At 37.3% G+C, this 23676-nt stretch overlaps 1 protein-coding gene across 1 annotated transcript; it reads left to right on the top strand.

The window, feature by feature from the left end:
• The first annotated feature begins 4870 nt into the window (after positions 1-4870).
• Positions 4871-20652, top strand: LOC127233358 (gastric triacylglycerol lipase). The gene is made up of 9 exons (XM_051199794.1): positions 4871-4975; positions 5115-5232; positions 6281-6479; positions 6847-6956; positions 11987-12123; positions 15996-16142; positions 18047-18118; positions 19002-19073; positions 20422-20652. Exons 1-9 carry the CDS (start codon positions 4871-4873, stop codon positions 20650-20652), a joined length of 1191 nt encoding a protein of 396 aa, XP_051055751.1.
• Positions 20653-23676: the final 3024 nt, after the last annotated feature.

Here is a 23676-nt window from a genome sequence, read left to right as displayed (position 1 = left end):
ACAACCAGGGAATTGTAGAAATGGAACCTTAATATACAGAAATATATAAATACACCTACTGTTTGATAATCCCCAGTGTTTCCTTATATATTCAATGTACTTCCAGTTAGTTTTGTATTGTGGAACTTTCTAAGTGTTAGATTATGAATTCACTCTTTCCCCCGACAATAATTATCCCTCACTATTTCTACTAGATAAGTAAATACTAGTGTGGAAATATAAATGCTAAAATAGTTCATTTTGCTCAAACTTTAACGAGTAAATTTCATAAAGACTACATGACATGACTCAAGTGTTCTTAACAATCAGGGGCTGTGTTTCTTCAACTCTGCAGAGCAATTTGGCTTATCTAACCATCCAGTCAGAATAGCTGGTGCCCTATTTTATGAAGAAGCCAAATCTTTTCCCACCATAAGCCTTTTAATCTAAGTCCAGCTGCAGAACCATATGTGTTGTTAGGTTCAACAGCTTTCATATGTTTAAACTTATGTTTATCTCTAATCAGTTATCATTTTTATTGTTTCCTAAATCTCTTCTAATCATAATCCTTTGGCAAATGTTTGCATTAGTTAAAGGTTAACGAAGAGGAGCTAATGCTCTGTGCCCACAGCTGCAATATTTGATTTTAAGGTTTGTTTTTTAATATCAGATGATGTCCAGAGATGAAGGACCTATGATAATTGATTGTTCAAAGAATGAACAATCAATTTGGACCATTGTTGAAGTTTTGTATATAAGGAGAAATTTTCCTTTGTCCAAAGTATGCAAGCAGAGCACAATTCTGTTTCTGAGGACGCTGTAAGTATGTTTAATCACAATTAATTGAAATTCTCATCTTTTTTTTCTTTACTTCGACTATCACAACATAAATATGTCGATTTAATATATCTATTATCCTTCTAGAATTTGGCTTACATTTTTCTTTGTTATGTATAAATGAAATTCTTAATTACTAATTGATGAATTTATCTATTAGGGTCATAAATATCTATTGTGGGTGTTCATTCTTTCATGTTATCCTTCTGAGATCAGCCTCTTTAGTATCATAGAAAGCATAATTTTTGATGCTGAGTAGGGTAACATTGCCACCAACTGGTATTGAATTAACCATTATCAGTAATGTTAGCCAACAGGGTACTAATATATTTCTTCAAGTTAAAACCTAAGAAAACAAAAATTTGGTTTGCATTATAGAATTCTTTGGGTAATTGTCCCCAGTTCATTCCTTATATATGTGACTTAAGGTCATTCTAGTGAGGCATTACAGTAGTGGAGAAGACAGTCCTTGGAAACAACCAGTAGTTTTAAATACAGGTCAAGGTGCTTTCCACATAATTGTTGGATCTTGCTTTGTTCATCTGCAAAATAAAGAACATACTGCCTAGCACTTAATAGGGATGTTTCAATTAAATATTATGATATCTATAATATTTATAATTATAGCAATAATAATAATTATGCTAACCTATTTAATCATAATTAATGTTCATAGCACCAAGAAACAGACTCTTGTTAGCACTGTTTTATAGAGAAGGAAAGAATTGTGGAAATAACTTACTTGCATGTTACGTGTGTGAGCATGATAGTTGGACACATGATAGTTACTGATACTATCTGGGAATTTGGTGTCAGATATTTTGAGGAATTTAATCATGCCTCACGGATTTCAGGGCCTATCTAGTATATTTTTGTTACTGGGGTATTCAATAACTTAAGTCAGTGGTTAAATGGAATCACTTTAGAAAGATAAATTACTTAATTGAGACAACAAAGGCTAAAAAGAAACCACAATTTTTTTAAATAGGTTGGCAATCATCTGGCTAGAGTATAAAATGTATTTTCATTATACATAAAAAGTTTATTTAAATCCATTTCCAGAGATATCATTATAGCCAATTTCAACACTAAGTAGCTAAATTCTCAGACCAGATGATTAGATTTAGGTATTGGAATATCTAGTTTAACACCATGGAAGTCGGGAAGTTTACAAATTATACTGCATGAATAAATAGCCATATAGTGTTTATTAAAATATTGACAGCAACTGAGACCTGTAATAGTACTTTTTCATCAGCACCACCATCCTGCAAATAACGACATGGAAACTTCTTATTTATTAATTATGAAAGCTCAGCCTTATCATTGGTTTACCCCCGACTAGCTCTTATAACTTAATCGGCTTCTATTGATCTATGTTCTACCACGTGGTTTCTTTATCTCTTCTCCATTTTTGTTCGTGTTCCATGCCTCTTGGCATCTTTCATGCTGGATTCTTTTCCTAGTCCCCCTCCCACTCTCTCTCTCCCTCCCTTCCTCCCTCTCTCTCTCTTTCTCTACCCCCCCAGGTCTCACTTATACCCCCTGCCTAGCTATTGGCTGTTCAGCTTTTTAGTACATCAATTACAGCAATACATTTTCACACAGTGGCATAAATATTGCGCAACAGAGACCTGATCCTCTTTCAAAGAATACCATTTGAAAAAATGATCCAAATTTTACAGATCCTTCACTGTTCATCATTAAAATATTTTTGTATATGATCTCAAAGTTTGTTTTGCTTCTAGCACATAGTACTCTCTCTCTCTCCCTCTCTCTCTCTCTCTCACACACACACACACACACACACACACACAACAAAACCTAAATGATTTCAGACACACTAAAAAGATCTTTATTTAACTAGCCTCCACAAACCTGAGAAAAATATAACTTCTCACTGTGTGAGCCTGTCTTTGTGGGTCTAAAGTTGGATCCAGCTTGTTTGGTTCGTACCTGGGGGGCGGTGTGTGGATTGACAACAGGCAGGTAAAGACTCAAAGAAGAGAAGAGACACAGGATAGAGTCAGGAGAGCAATCCAGTGAAAACTGAATGCCCCAAATTTATTCATCAACATTCTAAAGTACCCCAACCAAAAGGGGGACAGAGCAGAAGACATCTATTATCATGTATAAGGAGCAAACAGCCTTTTCCCCCTTAATCCTCCAAGCATTTGGTAGCCACAACTGTTATCTGGCCTTGAGGGTCAAGAATAAACACACCTGAGCCCAAGTCTGGTGGTATTTAGATAAGATATCCATCCGCTACCTAGACCATAACCTCCTGCAGCCAAGCCCTTGGTCTTTAGGTCTTTAGACTTACTAAGGACAATTTTGAACTCTTTGATCTTGAAGCAAGATAAAGAGGAGCCATCTTTATGGGCCCCGTCGTCTCACTTATGCGTGTTTGTTTTTCTTAATTCTTACTACATTCTTACTATGTAAATATTCTAAAATTCAGTTGGTGCTTACAACATTGAGGTAAGCTTAGAGTCTAATACCAAGTATTATCCATACTAAATGATAAATGGTAATTACAATCACATAATCCAAAGGAGCTTATTTTAATGTTTCTTTCCAAAATCAAAGTCTATAATTTGAGATATTACCCAAAATATGAAAAACAAGAAACTAGAATCTATTCAAATTTTATGAGTGACTAGCTATAGTAAGATAGGATCATCAGTTGGGCTATTTGCAATCTAAAATTTTCATTCATTTACTATCAGCCTGCATTGCTTTACATCTACCTAAATGACAACAACTTTGAAAACAAGTAATAGGAAAGGTCAATCATTTAGGTAGTAGGATAGATTCAGTCCTTTTGAAGTCTTGTTTTCCAAAATAAAGTTTTAGTTTCATGCTTAAATATAAGGATTCAACTAGTAAATCCCTTATTTTTTTAACAAATAATAATAGCAAATTCATTTTTGCTATTAAATACTTCTTTAAAAGGTATCTGACCATATAATGCACTACTGGTTTATAATCAGTCTTATCTACATAATTTCAAAGAGATGATCTCAGTAGAAAATTGAAAGAGCTACACTTTTCTAGAATTACAGCCAAGCATTATTCTTACTGTGACATCATTTTGAGATGGTGATGTCATCTTTCAAATTCACAGTGTTTTCAAACCTTTAAATAGTTATGAAGTGGCTATTATTAATTATCTTAACACAATGACAGTTTTATTTATTTCAGCATATGTGTGACTCTACAGAGCACATGCAGATGTCAGAGGACAGCTCTTGGGAGTGGGTTCCAAGAAGCAAATCATCAGGCTTGCATGGCGAGTACTTTCATCTGCTCAGCCATCTCTCCAACCCCACAAAGATAGCTTTGAATGCAAATTAAGTTAAAATTGATATAAAGTCATCAAATGCCCATATAGCCTTCAGGCCCACTCAGTGCTCAAAAAGCAACATTGCTCTTAAGCATACAGAATACTAAAACTGTGCTTCACCTAATAGATGGAGGATTGTTTGCTGGTTAAAATTCCTGAGTTGGAAATATTTTTAAAGAAAAAGAATCTGGACTGAGTGGATGGCTCAGCTTGTGAAGTACTTGCCATGCATCATTAAGGACCTGAACTCTATCCCCAGAACCCAGTAAAATAACTGGGCATGGTAATGCATTCTGGTAATTCCAAAGCTAGGGGACCTGAGACAGGTGGATTCCCTGGGACTCTCTGACCGCTGACCCAGCCTATTCAGCAAACTCCAGCCCACTGAGCAACCCTGAATCCTGAGGAAAAGCGGCCAAGTTGTTCCCTGACTGCCTACATATACCATTTAAACACACACACACACACACACACACACACACACACACACACACACACACACACGAAGAAATGATAGAAGTGAAAGTATGTTAAACATTAAATTTGCTAATATCCATATTACCCATGTTTTTGCTCAGCAGAATATAGTCAAACTCAATCAACCCTTTAATACTCTTGGAGGCAAAATTGTCACAAACTCTGAATGATTTGCAAGCACTATAGGTTAACAACAATATAGCTTCTCTTTTTGTTTCAGGACAGTTCAAGATGTGGCTGCTGTTGACAGTAACAAGTGTGATATCTGCATTTGGAGGTGCACATGGCTTATTTGGAAAGCTGGCTCCCGAAAGCCCTGAAGCAAACATGAATATTGTGAGTTACTAAGGGAGATTACAGGGATTAGAGTCATGATGGGTCGAAACTTTTAGTTGAAAGTTAAAATTCATTAGAAATATGTGGTAGATGCATTTTAAATGAATTAAAACATAAAAGTTTAAATTTTCCTCCTCAGAGTCAGATGATAAATTACTGGGGATATCCAAGCGAAGAATATGAAGTTGTTACTGAAGATGGCTACATTCTGGGGATCTACAGAATTCCTTATGGGAGAAAAAATTCAGAGAATTTAGGTATAAACACCTTCCTTTCCCTCATTGTTTCTCTCTTCTTCCTTGCCTTTGTCCTGTCCTTCCTCCATCTCTCCATCTGCCCCCATCCTTTTCTCTATTTGTTTACTTTCATTACTTTATAAGGATGAAATGAGTCTCTAGATACAAAGTTGCATTTCCAATTTTCAATAGACAGCAATCAAGTCAATGAGATTTAGGCATGAGAAAGTGATCATGGTAGAAATAGAGTCCTGTTGTTATATAAGGCCTCTAACCCAGTTATAGAAATCAGGGACAATTTCTTTTAACGGTGTAGCTGAATTCCTGTGCATGGAAAGAGTCAACCAGCTTGTATTATAGAGGGGAAGGTTGGAGGCAGCTAGAGGTCTATTTCCTATACAGATAAAGGTCATTTTGTTTTGATAATATTGTTAAATTTTCATATTTTTCTCATTGCAGAAAATAGTGAAACATAACTTTACTACTCTTAACCTACATTTACACAGTGCTTAATTTCCTTAGACTATCATTCAATATCTTCATTTACGTATAACTGGCATATAACACAGTCAATATATCCCACGTACACAATATAAGATGAGGGTACAACTCAATTGTACATTTGCATGCATATGGAAGGTCCTGTGTTGATAACTACAAATGCAATAAATAAAAATAAACTTTATGTGCCAGAGTCTCAGTGGTTAAGAACCCTAGTTTCTTTTGCTTTGACCTAGGTTCAATTTTCAGTGCCCAAAATGGGCTGCTCACAACTCTATATAACTCCAGTTCCAGGAGATTGAATGCCATCTTCTGGCCACTGAAGGCTTCTGTAAACATGTGGCACACATAAACTCACACAGGCTTACACAAGTGCATAAAAATAATAAACGAATGAATAAATAAATGAAGTGCACACTTTGATCAATTTTGGCGCACCAGACACACTTGAGAAAATATATTTCAGATGTCAACTACAACCTTAACAAAATGAACATAATTAATTTGACCACATGTCTACATACCACAAGCAATAAGCTTATAATGTTTGAATAATCTTCTTCCCTAGGCAAGAGACCTGTGGTGTTTTTGCAGCATGGTTTGCTCGCATCAGCCACAAACTGGATCGCAAATCTGCCAAACAACAGCCTGGCCTTCATTTTGGCAGACGCTGGCTACGATGTGTGGCTGGGTAACAGCCGAGGGAATACATGGTCCAGAAGAAATTTATATTATTCACCAGACTCAGTTGAATTCTGGGCTTTCAGGTAAAGCAAGGATAACTCAAAACGGGCATGTACTTTGGCTCTAAAAGTATGGCCATTCTCACTTCCCCGTTACAGCCAATTACACTCCAGGTAGGAGGTTAAAGAAGCCATGTCATTTTAATTCAACATTTGAATCTTCTATATACCTCATCCCAAGGGTAGTTTTCCTTCAAATTTGCTGTTATCTCTAGATCCAAGACCAAGAAATGCCTAAAAATTCTTTTCCAAATAAAATTAGCAACATAGCAAAAGAGAGGATGCAAGACAACTGCCTGTTCCTAGAAAGCTCCTCAGGGAGGAACCAATAGATTGAGTTTTAGAAACTGTAACAAAAAATATACTTTATCTGTTTTCCTTTATCTTGCAGCTTTGATGAAATGGCTAAATATGATCTTCCAGCCACAATAGACTTAATTGTTCAGAAAACTGGGCAAGAGAAGATGCACTATGTTGGTCATTCTCAGGGCACCACTATTGGTAAGTGAGCACTGAGACTGGGTACATTTTCTATACCACGGCCCAGTAGTGTATCCACTACTATGCAACATCCATTGATATAAGGACATTTAATCCTCTTACCCTAGAGATGGAGAAATCAAGCAGTGAGATAAATAACTCCAGCAAGTAGCATGATGTAACGAGTACAGTTTTTCTGCCCGCTGCAGCTGGTCTTGTCCCGCCGCCATGCCGCCAGCCCCAAATAATACACAGAGACTTTGTATTTGGTACAATACTGTTGGCCCGGTTACTTGTTTCTTATCAGCTAGCTCTGCCTTTAATTATGAACCCATTTCTGCTGATCTATGTATTTTCACATGGCCTTCTCTTACTGGGGAGGCGGCTGGCGTCCAGCACTCTCCAGACTCTCCATCTCGACTCCTCCTTCCTGCTTCCTATTTCCTCCTTGTCTCCTAGTCCCTCCTATCTTCCTTTCCTATTGGCCAACAGTGCTTTATTATTAACCAGTATGAGAAACATATACAGAATGACATCTCCCATCATCTCCTCTTTTCTGTTTAAATAAAAAGAAGGGGTTTAACCTTAACACAGCAAAATATATAACACAACGGTTATCCAATAAGAATCACAGTTAACAATATTTAGTCCATTAACATTTAGCAAGATTAAAGGAAACTATTCTATCATCTATCCTATATTTGTGAATCTAAAGTCCTATATGTATCTTATCTTTAAACCTAACTAAGGAAAACTATAACCATAACTATTTGTCTTCAACTCCATCAAAGACCACAGAAGGATAGTATATAAACTCTAGAAATGACAGAAACAACTCACTGCCTGGTCACCTGAAGTTCTTTTGTAATCTTCCATCTTCAGCCCATAGGCCATAGTGTGTCTAGCTGACTCTTCAGCAACGCAGGAAACTTTAAACTGTCTTTTTGTATTGGCAGTTTGACAGTCACTTTTCTCTGTGTCCTGCATACTGTCTCGCAGACTCTTCCATGAAGCAGGAACTCTGTAGCAATGTCCATCTTGAATCAGCAGTCTTTTCTGTGAGTCCTGCATGTCCAGTTTATACAGCACAAAGTCAAACATTCCAGACAAGAGCAGTATCTTTGTCCAAATGGCTAGTCTTGCCATATTGGAAGTAAACATCATCACGAGTTTCTTCAATGTCCATCTTCATCTTCCTTTTTGATGCAGGTGGTGTTACCAGGAGCATTTATGTCTCATTGTCGAGAAAAACCCTAAACCATTTTAAATGCCATATTCTGTAGGTCTTTGAAAGATTTGAAGAATTCCTATCTATCTCAAATACATCTCTATATATCTAGAAAACCTAACTCACCTAGCTATAAGTTTTTAGTATTATAGGTAACTATCTAAAATATGTACTAAATTATACATTACATTTCTAAATGAGCTATACAAACAAGAGGAGAAATATACATATGACAAAATTGACCTTAAATTGTATCAATAAATGAAAATCCATTCCAAAACAAAGTATTCATATCTATACCATAATTCCCTTTTTACTTTTAAAAAGAACTGGCTGTGATCATTAACCATTTATAACCAAGTCCATTTAAATGAAAACAAACATTTATAAACAATATTTGGGAATTTGGGCGTCGTTCTTTCCAAACTACTTCCTGCTGGTAAGGGGCGCTGTCATGGGGGATCCTGAGAAGACGCAGAAATCTTGGCTGTAGTCTGCAAGGCTGCTTTGTTCAGCTGTTTTGAATGTAGGATCACCTGGTATTCTGTTTCAGGCGGTCTGGCTTGCTCAAACCACATTAGTCTGGAAGGAATCCACAGCTTTTTATTTCCTGTTGAAACAAAAATAGAAATCCTTTTCCCCAGTAACTTGTCCTTGAACTTAAATGTTGGAGTCAAAGCATTTTTAAAATATATAAATTGAATTAATTCAGCAGCATTTCCTTTATCAGTTGTTGTTATTTTCTCAGCCAAACAATGCAGAGACAACACAATAGCATACAGTAACCTGATTCTCTCTGAGCTTTTCATCTTTACGTGGCTTTATTATTACTGTTTATTTTACTTTTTATTTTTTGAGACAGGGTTTCTCTGTGTAACTTTTATCTGTCCTGGAATTCATTCTGCATACCAGGTTTACTTTGCAAATCACAGAGATCTGCTTGCCTCTGTCTCCTTAGTGCTGGGATTAAAGGCATGTGTCACCACACCCAGCTCCTCCCTATATTTTTAAAACCATTTTATTTCTTTTCTCTCCCAAGCCTACGTATATTTTAAAACATACTGTAAACCTTTAGAGGTTTTTTTTTTAATATGAATCTGTCTTACTGTAAATCTTTATCTTTTTCTGTCCACGAGTCTTTTATCTGGTAAACAACAACATTGCTGAAATGAAAGTCATAGTTGTTTCTGTCAAGGTTTGCCAAAGATGGCGGCGACTATTTTACCGCCAGCAGTGAAAGCTGTGCTCACTGCCTTGGTCTGCATGCTGCCGGCTTGGAGATGTGGTCACTGCCATTGCCAGCTCTGATACACACCAATAAATTGTTAGCAGAGTTATTTAAAAGCTGTGCGGTTTTTTGCCTTTTATGCTGAGTCAGGAATCTTCCCTTAAAGGAGCTGTGCAAATATCTGCTTGTCTCTAGCAAAGCAGAGTTCAACTGAGAAAAATGCTGCTACCAAGAAACCTTGCTTGTCTGTGTTCTTTTGTTTCTAAAACCCTTTTTTAAGCTTTTATTAAATTTTAAGTGGAAGTTCTTACTAGCCACGTGGGCGCCATTTGTAAGGAGTACGGTTTTTCCACCTGCCGCCGCCCTGTGTTGTCCCGCTGCTGCGCCAGCCCCAAATAACAGACAGAGACTCTGTATTTGATACAATACTGTTGGCCAGGTTACTTGTTTCTTATCGGCTAGCTCTGCCTTAATTATTAACCCATTTCTGCTGATCTATGTATTTCTCTTACCGGGGAGCCGGCGGCATACAGCTTTCTCCAGACTCTCCATCTTGACCCTCTTTCCTACTTCCTATTTCCTCCTTGTCTCCTAGTCCCTCCTATCTTCCTTTCCTATTGGCCAACAGTGCTTTATTATTAACCAGTATGAGAAACATACAGAATGACCTCTCCCATCAGCATGAGTCTTCATCAGTGTCCCAACAGATGGCTCAGATCACTTGACTCTTCAAGGCAGCATGTTCCAGCCTCTCAGCTGATCTTGTTCTTTTCATTCATCATTTTTTTATGGAAGCCAAATCATTTGCCCAAATAATATACCAAAGAAGATAAATTAAAAATCTCTACCTTTATATTACTTAAATGAAGGGAGCAGAAAAGTAACAGACTAAAAGTAACATGGAGTTCAAACAAACCATGGTAATGCTATGGGAAATGTAACTCATGGAGGATTTTAGGGAGTCTCAGAGGGCTTTTAAATTCATTTTCAATAGAAAAAAACCTGCAAACACCCTCTGGGTAAAGACATACAAGAGTTGTGTGCATGCTTGGTAGCCTGGTGTTCTAAGGAGGGAGACCAGCAACTATACAGATGCAAGGGTGAAGGATGTGTTCAGGCAGCAGCAGCGACACTGTTCATCATGGGGATGAGTCAGAGTGAGATGACACAGCAGCTGCTGCAAAGAACAGAGTATTCAGGGTTCTTTAAATATTGTAAGTGAAATATAATATAAGTGAAAAGGAGATCATAAAGAAATTTTTAGTAGAGGGGATGCATTATACAATCTTTCTAATTTCTGAAGGGCAACAATGGCAGGAGCACTCAAAAACAGCTAGATGACCCATACAGTAATTCATACCAGAGATTATGGTGACCTTAATTACTGAGGGGTGAGGAGAGTTCTGGAAATAATGATGCCCAATCAAGAGGCATGTGTGTATATATTCATACATACATACATATATACATACACACATATATATACATACGTGTGTGTGTGTGTGTGCAAATGCAAATGAGATATAGCCAACAAACTTCACTAAAATGTTGGATAAAGGGAACAAAACCAAAAGTAGGAGTAAAGATGATCACAGAGTTTGTGGTTTCGGCTCCTGGGATAATGAAGTTTCCATCACCCAAAATGAGAAAGGAAGGCTGTTATAAAAGCTGATATATAAGGACACCAGGAACTCAGTTTGGGAACACTCTAAATCATCTATTAAAAATTATGGATCAGTAATAAACAATCTGAAGTTAAAGAAAGAATACTGGACTAAAAAAATCCACAGGAGGCATCAGTCAATGAGACTAAGCTTAATATCCCAAGGAATCAATTCAGACAGCCAAAAGGAGAGGTCTTAGCACAGAAGTTATCCCTTCATTTACAAGATGAGAGTTTTGTGACAACGGAAAGGAAATCAGCGGTAGTAGTAACGATATGCAAGGACAGCCAGAATCCTGGGATCCAAAGGGAGGGAATGTTTACTACTTATCAGAAAGCTATGTGAAATGAAGTCTGAGGGGTAGTTGCTGGAATTGCCTTCCTAGAAGTCATCAGTGTCATTGATGTTGACGGTGCTTTTTTGAAACAAGACTGTCCTGTGTAGCTTAGGCTGACTGCAAACTCCTGACCCTCTTGACTCAGCCTCCAGAGAGTTAAGATTACTGACATCTGCCAACAACAATGCTTGGCTATAGGAAGCTTTCACATTATCAAATTTCTGTGACTCACACTTCATATAATTTAGTGTTTTGTCACTAACATGTTATAAAATTATTGAATTGAGGTGCAATGCAACAGTTTCCTTACAACTTATTGAGATGAGTAAAACTGCTTGCCTTGGCACTGAATTACTCTACTCTGCCTCTATCTTGAGTTAATTGAAGACTGAACTTCTCAATTCTTCTTGTTCTTTAGTGGATATTTTAAAATTCTGTCACCATGTTTACACATATCTCAACAAACTAATGTACCAGTTTCACAACTTGCCTCCGGTGGCACTTTTAGCAAGCCTGAAATAACATCACACTTGTGAAAACAGCACAGCATACACATGCATGCTCCTTTGTCACTGACGATCTGTTTTATTTCAGGTTTTATTGCCTTTTCTACCAATCCCACACTGGCTAAAAGAATCAAGACATTTTATGCACTAGCTCCAGTTGCTACTGTGACCTATGCGCAAAGCCCTTTGAAAAAACTTTCACTTATTCCTGGATTTCTTTTAAAGGTATGTGATTCTATTTTAGGAATCCAATTGCCACTGTATTCCAAAGTGATCAAAGTAGATAAATGTTTCTTAGGGATGAACAAATTCATATCCACAACCTAAATTTTACATGTTTATATAATCTCTCTTACAGCATGAAAATATATCTGTTCCCTCTTGCCTCTGAAATGTCCATTTATTCCTTTGGTTTTCATTTAACTTACAGTGGGAAATGTTATGAGTGTTTTGCTTTTTCAAGAGTGTTTCACAGGGTAAACATTCTATATGCCTGTGTCAAGGTAGCAGCTCCACTCCCACAACAGGTAATGGGGCTTTAAAAGCCTAGAAAAATAATCAGATAAGAATCCAAGGTAGGGTTTTAACCTTAACATAGCAAAATATATATGGCTAATAGGAAAGGAAGATAGGAGGGCTTAGGAGACAAGGAGGAAAGAGGAAGGAATAAGGAGGAGTCAAGATGGAGAGACTGGGGAGACTAGACGCCTGCCCCACTCCCTGGTAAGATGAAAGCATGTGGAAATACGTAGATCAACAGAAATAGGTTAATACTTAAGACAGAGCTAGCCAATAAGAAACTAGTACTTGGCCATCAGCATTATATCTAAAAAAAAAAAAAAAAAAAAGAATCCAAGGTAGGGCCATAGAAACTTAGAAAAGGAAGAAAAGAAGGGAGAGGAAGGGGAGGAAAAAATAAAGAAAGCAAAGAAATCAACGAATGAGCCAAAAGTAAATACTGTGCAACCTTCAATTAAACACTCTTGGGCTGCCTAACAGCTCTTGTCCCAAGTAATGGAAATTTCATAGGACAGTAGTACGGACTTACATATACTGTGAGTATTTAGTGCCTTGCTGAACAGGCCCACATAGGAATGAAATAATAACACTTACTTAAATGTTTAATGCCCTACTTTTCTTGTACTCATGCCAACACCTGCAGACACACCTGCACATTTGCACAATTGCCTTCAGAAGAATGGTTTAGCCTGAGGCTATGAATACAGTACAGTAATTGTATCTTTCCCTTCAGTATTCATTCATTTTCACTCTAAATTAGCATGCACACCTAAAGCCAAAATCCCTGCCTATAGCCAAAAGTATTAACAAACCTTTAATGCAAAACCTATGACAGTAAGATGATTGGCCATTTCCTGCTACACTGAGACTCACGTTCCCGCTTATGCTCAGATTATCAGGTAGCAAAAATGGAGAAATTGAAAGGAGAAGGCATTTAGACATTAACTCACAGGCATGGATCAGAATTACAGGAATAATCTCTTACTAATTAGCCTGAAACACTATTTCCTAGCCATGTTCCTTGGGTATAAAGTTGAGAGAGCAAAATGTCTCCAAGTTCAAAAAAATTGAGTCTAAATTTTTTCCTAGAGATATCTCTCTAAATCCCCATTTTATCCTCCTGATCTCATAATTTATTCCTCAAATCACACGTGTTGATATGTAATTATGACAGTCTTCCATGTCATTTCATGGTTTGAGTTCATAGCCTTTATTACTCCTGCTAGATTATAATTCTTTGTGTTTTGTACTTGCCCCAAGAGGCTATACAGTCTTCAGTTGCAATAATATACACAAATGTTATATCTGCTCTTCCCATTTCACAATTTCATTTAGAGAATTAAATGAGAGAAAGAGAAGGCAAAATAGCTCAATGGATCAGCTGATTGCCAAGTCTGACAACCTAAGTTCAATTACTGGGGCACACATAGTGGGAGGAGAAAACAACAAACGCCTACAGGTTGTTTTCTAATCTCCACATACCTTCTGTGCCACACATGTACCCCCCATGCCTCTATACACATGATGAATATTTTATTTTTGAGATTGTAGTAGCATTTCTCCCTCCCCTCCTTCTAAACACTTCCCTTGGTCTTTTTCAGATTCATAGCCTCTCTTTTTCATTAACTGTTGCTACATGCATATATACATATTTATATAGACATACATTCTTAATATAACCTGTTGAATCTGTATGGTGATACATGCATGCATAAATTTTTTTCAGGGATGACCATTTGGTACTGGATAAACAATTGACTTCTGATTCCCTGGGAAAGGCTCCCAGTCCAGTTCTAAGTTTTTCTTAGTTGCACGTAGTTCCTCGTGTTGGATTGCGGCCTCGTGGTCTTTCCTTCTGTCCACATTAGCACGTCTAATGATGTCATCCTTGTCCAGATCATGTTTAGGCAGTCATGCTGGTGAGACTTTGTGTGTGTGGCTTCTGGCATTACAAGGATATACAGTCTCACAGCAAACTCCCTGCAATCTGACTCTTACAGTATGTCTGCCCCTGTCCCACAGTGGGATGTATTGTACATGTATCCATTGGGGTGTGGCTCCACAGCTCTGCATTTGGACTGATTGTAGTTTTCTGTAATTGTCTCTTGCCTATTGCAATGAGAACTTTCCTTTTTGAGGTGTGAGAACTACACTTATCTGTGGGCATAAAGACAAAATATTTAGAATGTAGTTTGGGATTGTGCTGGGTTAGTAAAGTTGTGGTTGTAGGTTCTCCAAAGTCCACACAATTTTACTATCTCTGGAGAGTTAGATAGGCTTCCTGTATCTGAATGAGTTCCTCTCATTGAGTGGGCCTTAAATCCAATTAGAAAGCTATTGGTTACTGTAAAATCACACATGCAACTACTGCAACCTTAGGGCTATCTTGCCACATTGGCCATTGTTGTGGTTCGTGGGAGTTGTAGCTGATTAGAACTGGCATTTGCTCTCTGTTCCCAGTTAGTTCCAGCTCAGGGACTTCTGGGTCCTATGTCTGAATTGCATGGTTTCTTTCAACAGTGAACCTTAACTTTCACCTCTTGGGGTGACCAAGGGCAATAGCAGTAGTGTGTACTATTTGGAAGTCTCTTGGACATCCCTGATCAACAACTTCAAGCAATCAAATGAGAGCTTTATGTCTGGTGTTAAGATTTTCATTAGATGGTCTTTGGCTCTTAGAAAGAGTATTATCAGTCCAGATGAGAAATTGTCATTCAAACTATATATGCATATTTCTACAAAAACTTTCATGTATTATAGCATCTCTGAAGTATAACATGGAGTCCTGTGAGTGTATACCAATGAGTGACATAGATAGGTAGAATTAGTTTTAGTTTGTTGAGAATTCTCCACACTGATTTTCTGAGTGGCTGTACAATTTTGCAATGCCCTCAATGCCCTATACTCTACCCACAACAATTATTGTGTGTTGTTTTGTTGAGCTTTGTCATTCTGGCTGGGATAAGATGAAATATTTAAGTTGTTTTGATTTGTATTCCCCTAATTGTTAGAGACAATTAACTTTTTGTGATATTTCTTAGCCACTATGTTTTATTTGGTTTGTTTTTGAGAATTATCTGTTCAGGTTCTGGGTCCATTTTTGAATGAATTTCTTTTTGGTTTTGTTTAGTAGTCTTTTATATATTCTGGATAACCCTCTGCCAGAGGTATAACTAGCAACAATTATTTTCCATTGTGTGGGCTTCCTCTTCGCCTAGTTGGATGTCTCCTTTGCTGTGAAGCTTTTTAGTTTTATGAGATCCCACTTGTCTTTTAGCCTTAATTCTTAGGCTAAAAGAGTCTCATTCAGAATGTCCTTTACTATATTTGCATCATACATGGTACTGCCTATGCTTTCTCCTAGAAGTTTCACTGTTTTGGGCTTCACACTTTAGTCTTTGATCTGTTTGAAGTTAGTTAGACAGACACAGGTCTAAAGAAGAGGAAATTTCTAAGAGATCTTATAGAACTAAAGAAAAATACATTCATAATCACACCTGAACGAGTGGTTTCGACAATGAAGAAGGTTTTCTACAGCTTGGCTGCTGCCATGTTCTAATGATGCTTTTATTTTTCAGATTATATTTGGTGACAAAATATTCATGCCACACAACTTCTTTGATCAATTCCTCGGTACTGAAGTGTGCTCACGGGAGCTGATGGATCGTCTCTGCAGCAATGCTTTATTCATAATGTGTGGATTTGACAGAAAGAACTTGAATGTGGTGTGTATGCATTGTGGCCTGCATTCAATACACTCTTCCCAAACACTTTTGATTGCTTCCTCATCATCACCTCAGAACTCTGCCCATAGCATTGTGGTAGACTTCAGAGAAATCATAAGCTACTGCTCATTCCAATTTCATCTTGTTCCCATTCAAAATATGATTGACTTTTGGCTAGCATGGCATTTAGCTTCTTTGACAGAAGGGAATGGACCTTATGGGACAGGCTCTTCTGAGGAACAATGCATAGTCATCAAATTAATGCAGTAAAGGCTTTTAATACTACTAGTCATAGCCATTTGTTTTATAAAACACATTTTAGTGCAGCTGTGTAACAGCTTATCCATACCTTGATCTGCATTTTTACTCCTGGAGTTGGAGTTTCAACACTTACATGAGAAATTCCAATATAATGAGGTCCTTAAACATATGGATTCATCTGAGCCTAATTTAATTTCTTTTGGAACTGATTTAAACACCTGTATTGCTTTCCTTACACACCCACACAAAAACACTATTGTAAAGTTCAAATCACCTAAGATATTTAAAAGTAATAGAACTTAGAATAAATTTAGCATATAACAATGATCATAGTATGTATTACTATAATACATACACATATTTCTGCTGATTACTTATTTTGTTTTTGTGGTATTAAGCATAGAACTTAGGAATTTTAAGATCATGCCCTATCACTGAGATATACTGTCAGTATTTTTTAAATAACAACTTGTGTGTGTGTGTGAGAGAGACAGGATCTTGCTAAATTTCCAAGTCACTCACACTATAGCTAAGGCAGGATACTCTTGACTCAGCCTCCCAAATAGCTCGAATTATAGGGCTATCCTGACTCTAATTTATACCTTTGAATTCTTAAAAAAAAAAAGAATTTTAATTTAAAGATGTAGTATGCTAATTTCTGTAGTCATTGGGGACATAATCCTGAAAACACAGCTACTGTCTCCATGGAGACTAGAGAGATTCAGTTGTCTTTCTCGGTGCTGATGCTCCACTCTATCTATGGCTGGATAAATAAATCCACATTTGTTTATATTTTTCCTTCAGGTTTCACTTATAGTGGTAAGGGCCCCTTGTTGTTCTTCTTTTCAATTTGAGGATCTTCCTCACTACATATGAGGGACGTAAAAGAGCAGCCTGTCCTTACTCCACCAAAAAAAATATAAAATGGATTCTTGTATTATATCTATAAGAGTCTTCAGAGAATGATAGCAAAATAGAGATATGAAAACGAAACAAAATTAGAGCTCTTGTTTTCTGCATGCTGCCTATATGAAGGGAGATCTTGGCCTCTCTGATGAAAGTTGACTTATTCCACAGTCTAAGACCCACCTTTAAACTGGCCCGTGCAATCTGGAAATGGAACTTCAGAATGCTAACAGGTCTGAGAGAGGTGATTTAGGGACAACAAAGAATACTATAAGTAAACATATATGATATCTATCATATACATATGCATATGTATGTATAATTATTTAAGACAAATTAAAATCATGCAAAGCAAGGAACCTGTGTATAACATTTAACCTCTTGCACTGTGATACTAAATAGAGAGTTAAGAACTGAGGTTCAGAAATTAGATAAAACTTTCCAGCCTCATACTGATGGTCACTGTCAATGTGAACATAAATTTATTTAAACTTATTTGGGTCTCAAAATCTGCTTTGTTGAAAAAATATAGAGCTAGTGAATTATCTACCTTGCTCATCATGATTAAAACAAGTGATGTGCTTTGTAGATTCTAAGCTGCCATGCAACTGTATTGTTCATCCTTCCATTGAAAGGTACCCTGCATCACTTGATTAAATCAGAAACTTAGCTCCTCATTGATTTTCAGAAACCAAATATTCTAAGCCTATGTGTATATATGTGTGTTTGATTTCTAGAGTCGTTTTGATGTGTATCTAGGTCATAATCCAGCAGGAACATCTGTTCAAGACATCCTCCACTGGGCCCAGGTATTATCATTATTATTATGAATGTTGCTAACATTCATTTTGTGGGACTGAACCTTTAATCTTAACCTAAAGCACATTCTTAAGATGTTCCTGAATGACAATTCTTCTATATATGTCAACCTTAACCTCAAAAAACAAAACAAAACAAAACAAAAAAACTATTAACCCATGTTCATGAAAATCTTATGAAAACATGTTCTTTGAGTAGCAAAGAAATAATTATGTTTATGATCTGCCGTGCAAAAAAGAACTTGAAAAAAACTGCATTTGCACTCACATGTTATGTATTGAGCATCACATATCCTAGATGGTTAGTAATTATTTGGAATGAGAAAAAATGTTTTCTCAATTGTAACAAGTACAGTTTTTCCTCCTGCTGCCAGTCTTGTTCGGCAGCTGCGCCGCCAGCCCCAAATAATACACAGAGACTCTGTATTTGATACAATACTGTTGGCCCAGTTACTTGTTTCTTATCGGCTAGCTTTGTCTTAATTATTAACCCATTTTTGTTGATCTATGTATTTTTCTTACCGGGGAGCCGGCGGCATACTGCTTTTTCCAGACTCTCCATCTTGGCTCCTCCTTTTTCCTTTCTATTTTCTCCTTGTCTCCTAGTCCCTCCTATCTTCCTTTCCAGCAAGAGGACCAACAACATTGTATCAAATACAGAGTCTCTATGTATTATTTGGGGCTGGCGCGACAGTAAGACAAGACCAGGTGGCGGGCGGAAAAACAGTACTCGTTACACTCAATGATTATAAAAAATTGAAAATGGGGTATTTGGAGGCTGAATTGTTTTCAAATGGGCTGAGTTTGACCCAATTAATTTCAGTGACTTCTTAGTAAATTTTTAACTTAATTTTTACTTTTACATTTTCATTAGGTTGCTAGAGCTGGGAGACTTCAAGCCTTTAATTGGGGAAGCCCATTCCAGAACCTGCTACACTACAATCAGGTAAGCTTCTTGAGATTGAAATTGTTCACAATTTAAAAGACAGAGGCATAAAAGCATAGAAAGAAAAGTATGATAATTGGCTATCCATTTTCCAAAGTAATGCTGCTGTCTAGTTTTTCATTATCCTACAACTATGCTCTGGAAACGGACCCTCAGAATAATGCCCGGTCACACATGAAGACATTCCATAAATTATCAACAGCACATGGTCTTTGCACAGCCCAGCTTTACAATCCGACCTCCCCACAACACACTCTTCTTTCTGAAGTGGAACTGAATGAAGCAAGTTAACAGTTACGCTCATTCATGAAACTAACTGCTTTTTTCATACATAAGTCTCTCCTTCTGCACATCCAGACAAATGATTTTATGGAATACACTTCCATACAGAAGAAAAGGGGGGTGTATTTTCAGATCAAAGGTAGAAATACTTTTGAGCATGAAGGTGCCTTGTAAACCTCACACTTGCTATGGTACAAAAGACCCAGATCCTGCTGTTGATCCAATAGGCAATCAATACAAATTTGAATAGTAATTCACAGAGTAGGAAATTATTGGCAGGATATAAAGGGATAACAGCTGTAACCCTTTGCTCAGGGCAAACTCTTGGGTTATCATTGACTAATTTTGAGGAAGGCGACTCCCCTGTGTTATTTTGTGATCCACTCTTCTTATTTGAACACCCCCATTTTTCTCCACAAGTGGTTGTTACATGGAGTTTTCCTGCCAGCCTGGTCTCACAGCTACATCAATTCCAAATAACACATAGAGATGCTGTATTAGATACAAAGCTGTTGGCTTGTTACTAGCATTTCTTATTGCCTAGCTCTGTCTTAAATGTTAACCCTTTTCTATTAATCTAAGTGTTTCCACATGGTCCTATCTTACCAGAGAGAGGGTCCAGATCTCTTCTCTCATCTTGATACTCCTACAACATCTCCCAGAATCCTCCTTGTCTCCTAGTCCCGCCTATTTTGCTTTCCTATTTGCCAACAGTGCTTTATCCATTAACCAACAAGAGAAACATATTTACAGAATGACATCTCCAATCACCCAACCATTTAGATAATATATTAGAACCAGCACCATCAACTTCACCTATAAGATTCCTGACTCTCCTCCAAGATCTGCTGAGTCAATCTTCATTTTAACAAGAGTCCTAGTAGATTGACAGACCTATACAAGTTGAGAAGCCTTGAACCAAATTATGCTATGTTCGATTTGCTCTGTGGGTAAAGGTGATTTCCTTGAATGAATCATTAGATTTTATTTGGAACTAATACACAACTGACCCCGGTTCTGAAGCATGGTTGCCTGAATTCCACTTCTTTCACCTGTCATGTTATAGAGAACACCTCCTGATTATGACGTGTCAGCCATGACTGTGCCAATTGCAGTGTGGAATGGTGGCCACGATATCCTGGCTGATCCCCGAGATGTTAGCATGCTGCTTCCCAAACTCCAAAATCTCCTTTACCACAAGGAGATTCTTCCTTACAACCATCTGGACTTCATCTGGGCCATGAATGCTCCTCAGGAGGTTTACAACGAGATCGTTGCCATGATGGCAAAAGATTAAAAGAATTATCTCCATGCGTTACAAAATGGTTTCTTCGTTCACAGTTTCCCAGTGTTCAAAACAAATACTTATCACTGTAATTTTGACTTTAGAAATATATTGGCATCAAAAAAGTTCTTATTTGTCATTTTGGTTTGTGTGTTTGTTTGTTTGTTTTTAATTTAAAGAAATGCAATGTTTCATTTTGGAGCTTAGATTAGAAATGCCTGAGAAAATACATTTCTTGGCCAGGGTGAAAATTTATTTTGGGTCATCCCAAACATCTTTTCTAGACTCATTTTAGATTAGGGGAGCCATGGTTCATTCAGAACCCTGAAACTAAATGTTGACTTTTCTCATGTGTCTGACAGTGATCGTGTTGCTCCCAGTTACCATTCATGACCACTGCCTTGTTGGAATGCTGAAAATATTGTGTACTCTTTTTGGTGAGACTCATGAGAAATCCAGCTGTACTGAGTATGGGTAAAGAAGAAAGGGACAACCCAGTTGTAAATTCAGAAAGCTGGGAAATGCACAGTGTGCCCTTCATTACTCCAGACCTCAAGCACAAAACAGTCACCACCTAACAAATCCATTTTAAATGTTCCTGTCAATGTCCTGGTAACTACAAGAAGATGTGGAGACATTCCTAGTGGCACATGAACCAAAATAGACATCTCCCACAGTCTGATGAAAAATAAGAAGTCCCCAAAACTTGGAAAATATCCAAACATCCCTAACTTAGAAGTTTTATTAACACACTCCAAATTTTGATGTGACTTTAGGTTCTATGTAACTAAATCATTTTGATTTCTACTTTTTGTTCAGAGTAGGGTTAAATGGATGAGATACATTAGGTAAGGCTTATTTGTTGCCCATGTAATGAGTAAAAGACAGAGAGCTTTCATGAAAATGTTTCTTTTCATTGTGTCATCCCATCCCATGTGTTTTGCTAAGACTCTTCAGTATTTCTTAAGTACAGTACATTTCTCGTTCATTCTTATCATGGCAGAAAACTTTAAGACAGGATCACTTGGGAGCCTTTAAAATCTCAGTGAAAGTTGCCATATCACCAAAGTGACAGGAGGTCTCAGTGAATAGTTAGTGGTAGATATTTGTTGTGGGGCCTTCAGTTAAGAACAAAATATATTATCTAGACCATGTTGGGAAATCATAACTATTGCATTCTTAAGTTTCTGGCATTTCTTGCCCTGACTGCCCTATTTTGGTCTGTGTCTAGCAGATGTGAGCAGTTCGGCTCTTGTTCTTTGGACAGAGGTAAATGTCACTGTAGTTCCTTCCTCAGCAGCTCAGTTTCACTCTCTCCTTTGCTACTCTGGGGTGGGTGGGCACATCCACCAGTGCTGGGGGGTTCGCTCACATGGGACTCCTTTGCACATGCCCTGGTAACTTCTCATCACATATATCTCAACAGTGCCAAGTTCACATGCATCACACTCACTGCTCTGAGTCACCAAAGTCAAGCAAGTAAAGTGTTTCTAGCTACACTGGAATGCAACTTTGGAGTCAACTTTGAACCTCATTTCTCCCTTAAGTGTATAAAAGTTTAAATTTAGTTTGTATTAGTATAGTTTGATGAACTTCTTCATATTCTTTACTATTTTCACTCTCTCCGTCATTCCTGTTCCACCCGTGACTTCAGCCACTTCCCTCCTCCTGCAGGATGGGTTTTGAAATGATACCTTCTCTTTTTCGCATAATGATATCATTATCATGTCAAAAGCGTCCTTCAAGTTACATATCCAGTCAGCTCAAATGCCTCAGCATCTCATAAATGTTGAGCTGTTTAAAGGAGAATCCAAGTAAGATCTACACATACACTTTTTAAATTTCTGTTTCTTCTTCTCCCATTGAATACATCCTGACTACAGTTCCCCCACCCCCTCCACTCTTCCCAGTACCCCCCTCACATTCCCTGCCCTGGGTATTGCTAACCTTGTCTAAACTCTACCTACTAGATGCCAATAGCACTCACACACTCCAAGTTACTATAACAAGTATGTCTCCAGACATTGCTAAATATTTCCTGAGGTGCAGATGGCCTACCTTATGTAAACTTTAATCTTAATGATGTGGTACGTTTAATCGCTTCACAACCAACCATTTTATTTTTACATCTACTGTGGCACAATTAGTTTCTTCATTGTATCAAGAACTTTTGTACATACAATTTAGTTTTCAGTGACCAAATATTTTAAATCACAAACAGGTCTAGAAATGTATGCCATTAAAAATGAAAACATTTTGTGGTTATATCAGAGTTACTTTAAAGTCTAACATAATTTTGCTTCTAAGAAACAAAATTTAACTATAATAAAGTTAACCCCATAAGTGTGTAGATATGGAAATGTACCTAATAATATTATCACGAAAATAGTTACACCACAGAAATAGTTACTTAGAAAGCATTCTCCTTTTCCCTAACTCTTTGTTCTACAAAGTGTACTTACTTTTTTGGATTTTTTAATTTTTGAAATTAAAATATAATTAGATTGATTTCCTCCTTCCTTTTTCTCCCTCCATCCTTTCCTGTGTAGCCCTCCCTTGTTTTCTCAAACTGATGGTCTCTATTTCTTTTTTACACACACACACCACAATTTCTAATATATAAGAATATATTATAATTGTATACATATATTTATGAATATATATTCCTAAACATATGCATACATATCATGCATGCACACACACGCATACACACATACACACATACACATACACACATACACACATACATACATATATGCATACATACATAAATACATACATACATATCCTGTTTGGCACATACAACGTTGCTGGAAAGTGTATGTTATCAAAGTTTACCACTTGGCATTGGATTAGCAAACATTAAATCTCCGTAGCAACTACCACTAGAGGGCGCGGTGAATTTAGCAGTTGTGTTTTTAATCTCCAGTGGAGCAGTTCCTCTAATTTACCCCACATCTTAGCCTCCTTATTGAACTCTATGGAGCCCACTTGTAGTTTCCTGTTGTGCAGCGTGGGAGAAAGCCGAGCCTGGGA

Source organism: Phodopus roborovskii, unplaced genomic scaffold (assembly GCF_943737965.1).
Source record: "Phodopus roborovskii unplaced genomic scaffold, PHOROB, whole genome shotgun sequence".
Taxonomy (NCBI): domain Eukaryota; kingdom Metazoa; phylum Chordata; class Mammalia; order Rodentia; family Cricetidae; genus Phodopus; species Phodopus roborovskii.
The sequence above is the reverse complement of the archived record's forward strand: the minus strand, read 5'-3'. Positions and strand labels throughout refer to the sequence as shown.

What these genes read in the sequence shown, in the direction of transcription:
- LOC127233358 (XM_051199794.1), top strand. Translation starts at nt 4,871, where the DNA reads ATGTGGCTGCTGTTGACAGTAACAAGTGTGATATCTGCATTTGGAGGT. An exon ending in AAAAAATTCAGAGAATTTAG is followed by an intron (nt 5,233 to 6,280) that starts GTATAAACACCT and finishes CTTCTTCCCTAG; the next exon opens with GCAAGAGACCTGTGGTGTTT. An exon ending in TTCCTGGATTTCTTTTAAAG is followed by an intron (nt 12,124 to 15,995) that starts GTATGTGATTCT and finishes TTTATTTTTCAG; the next exon opens with ATTATATTTGGTGACAAAAT.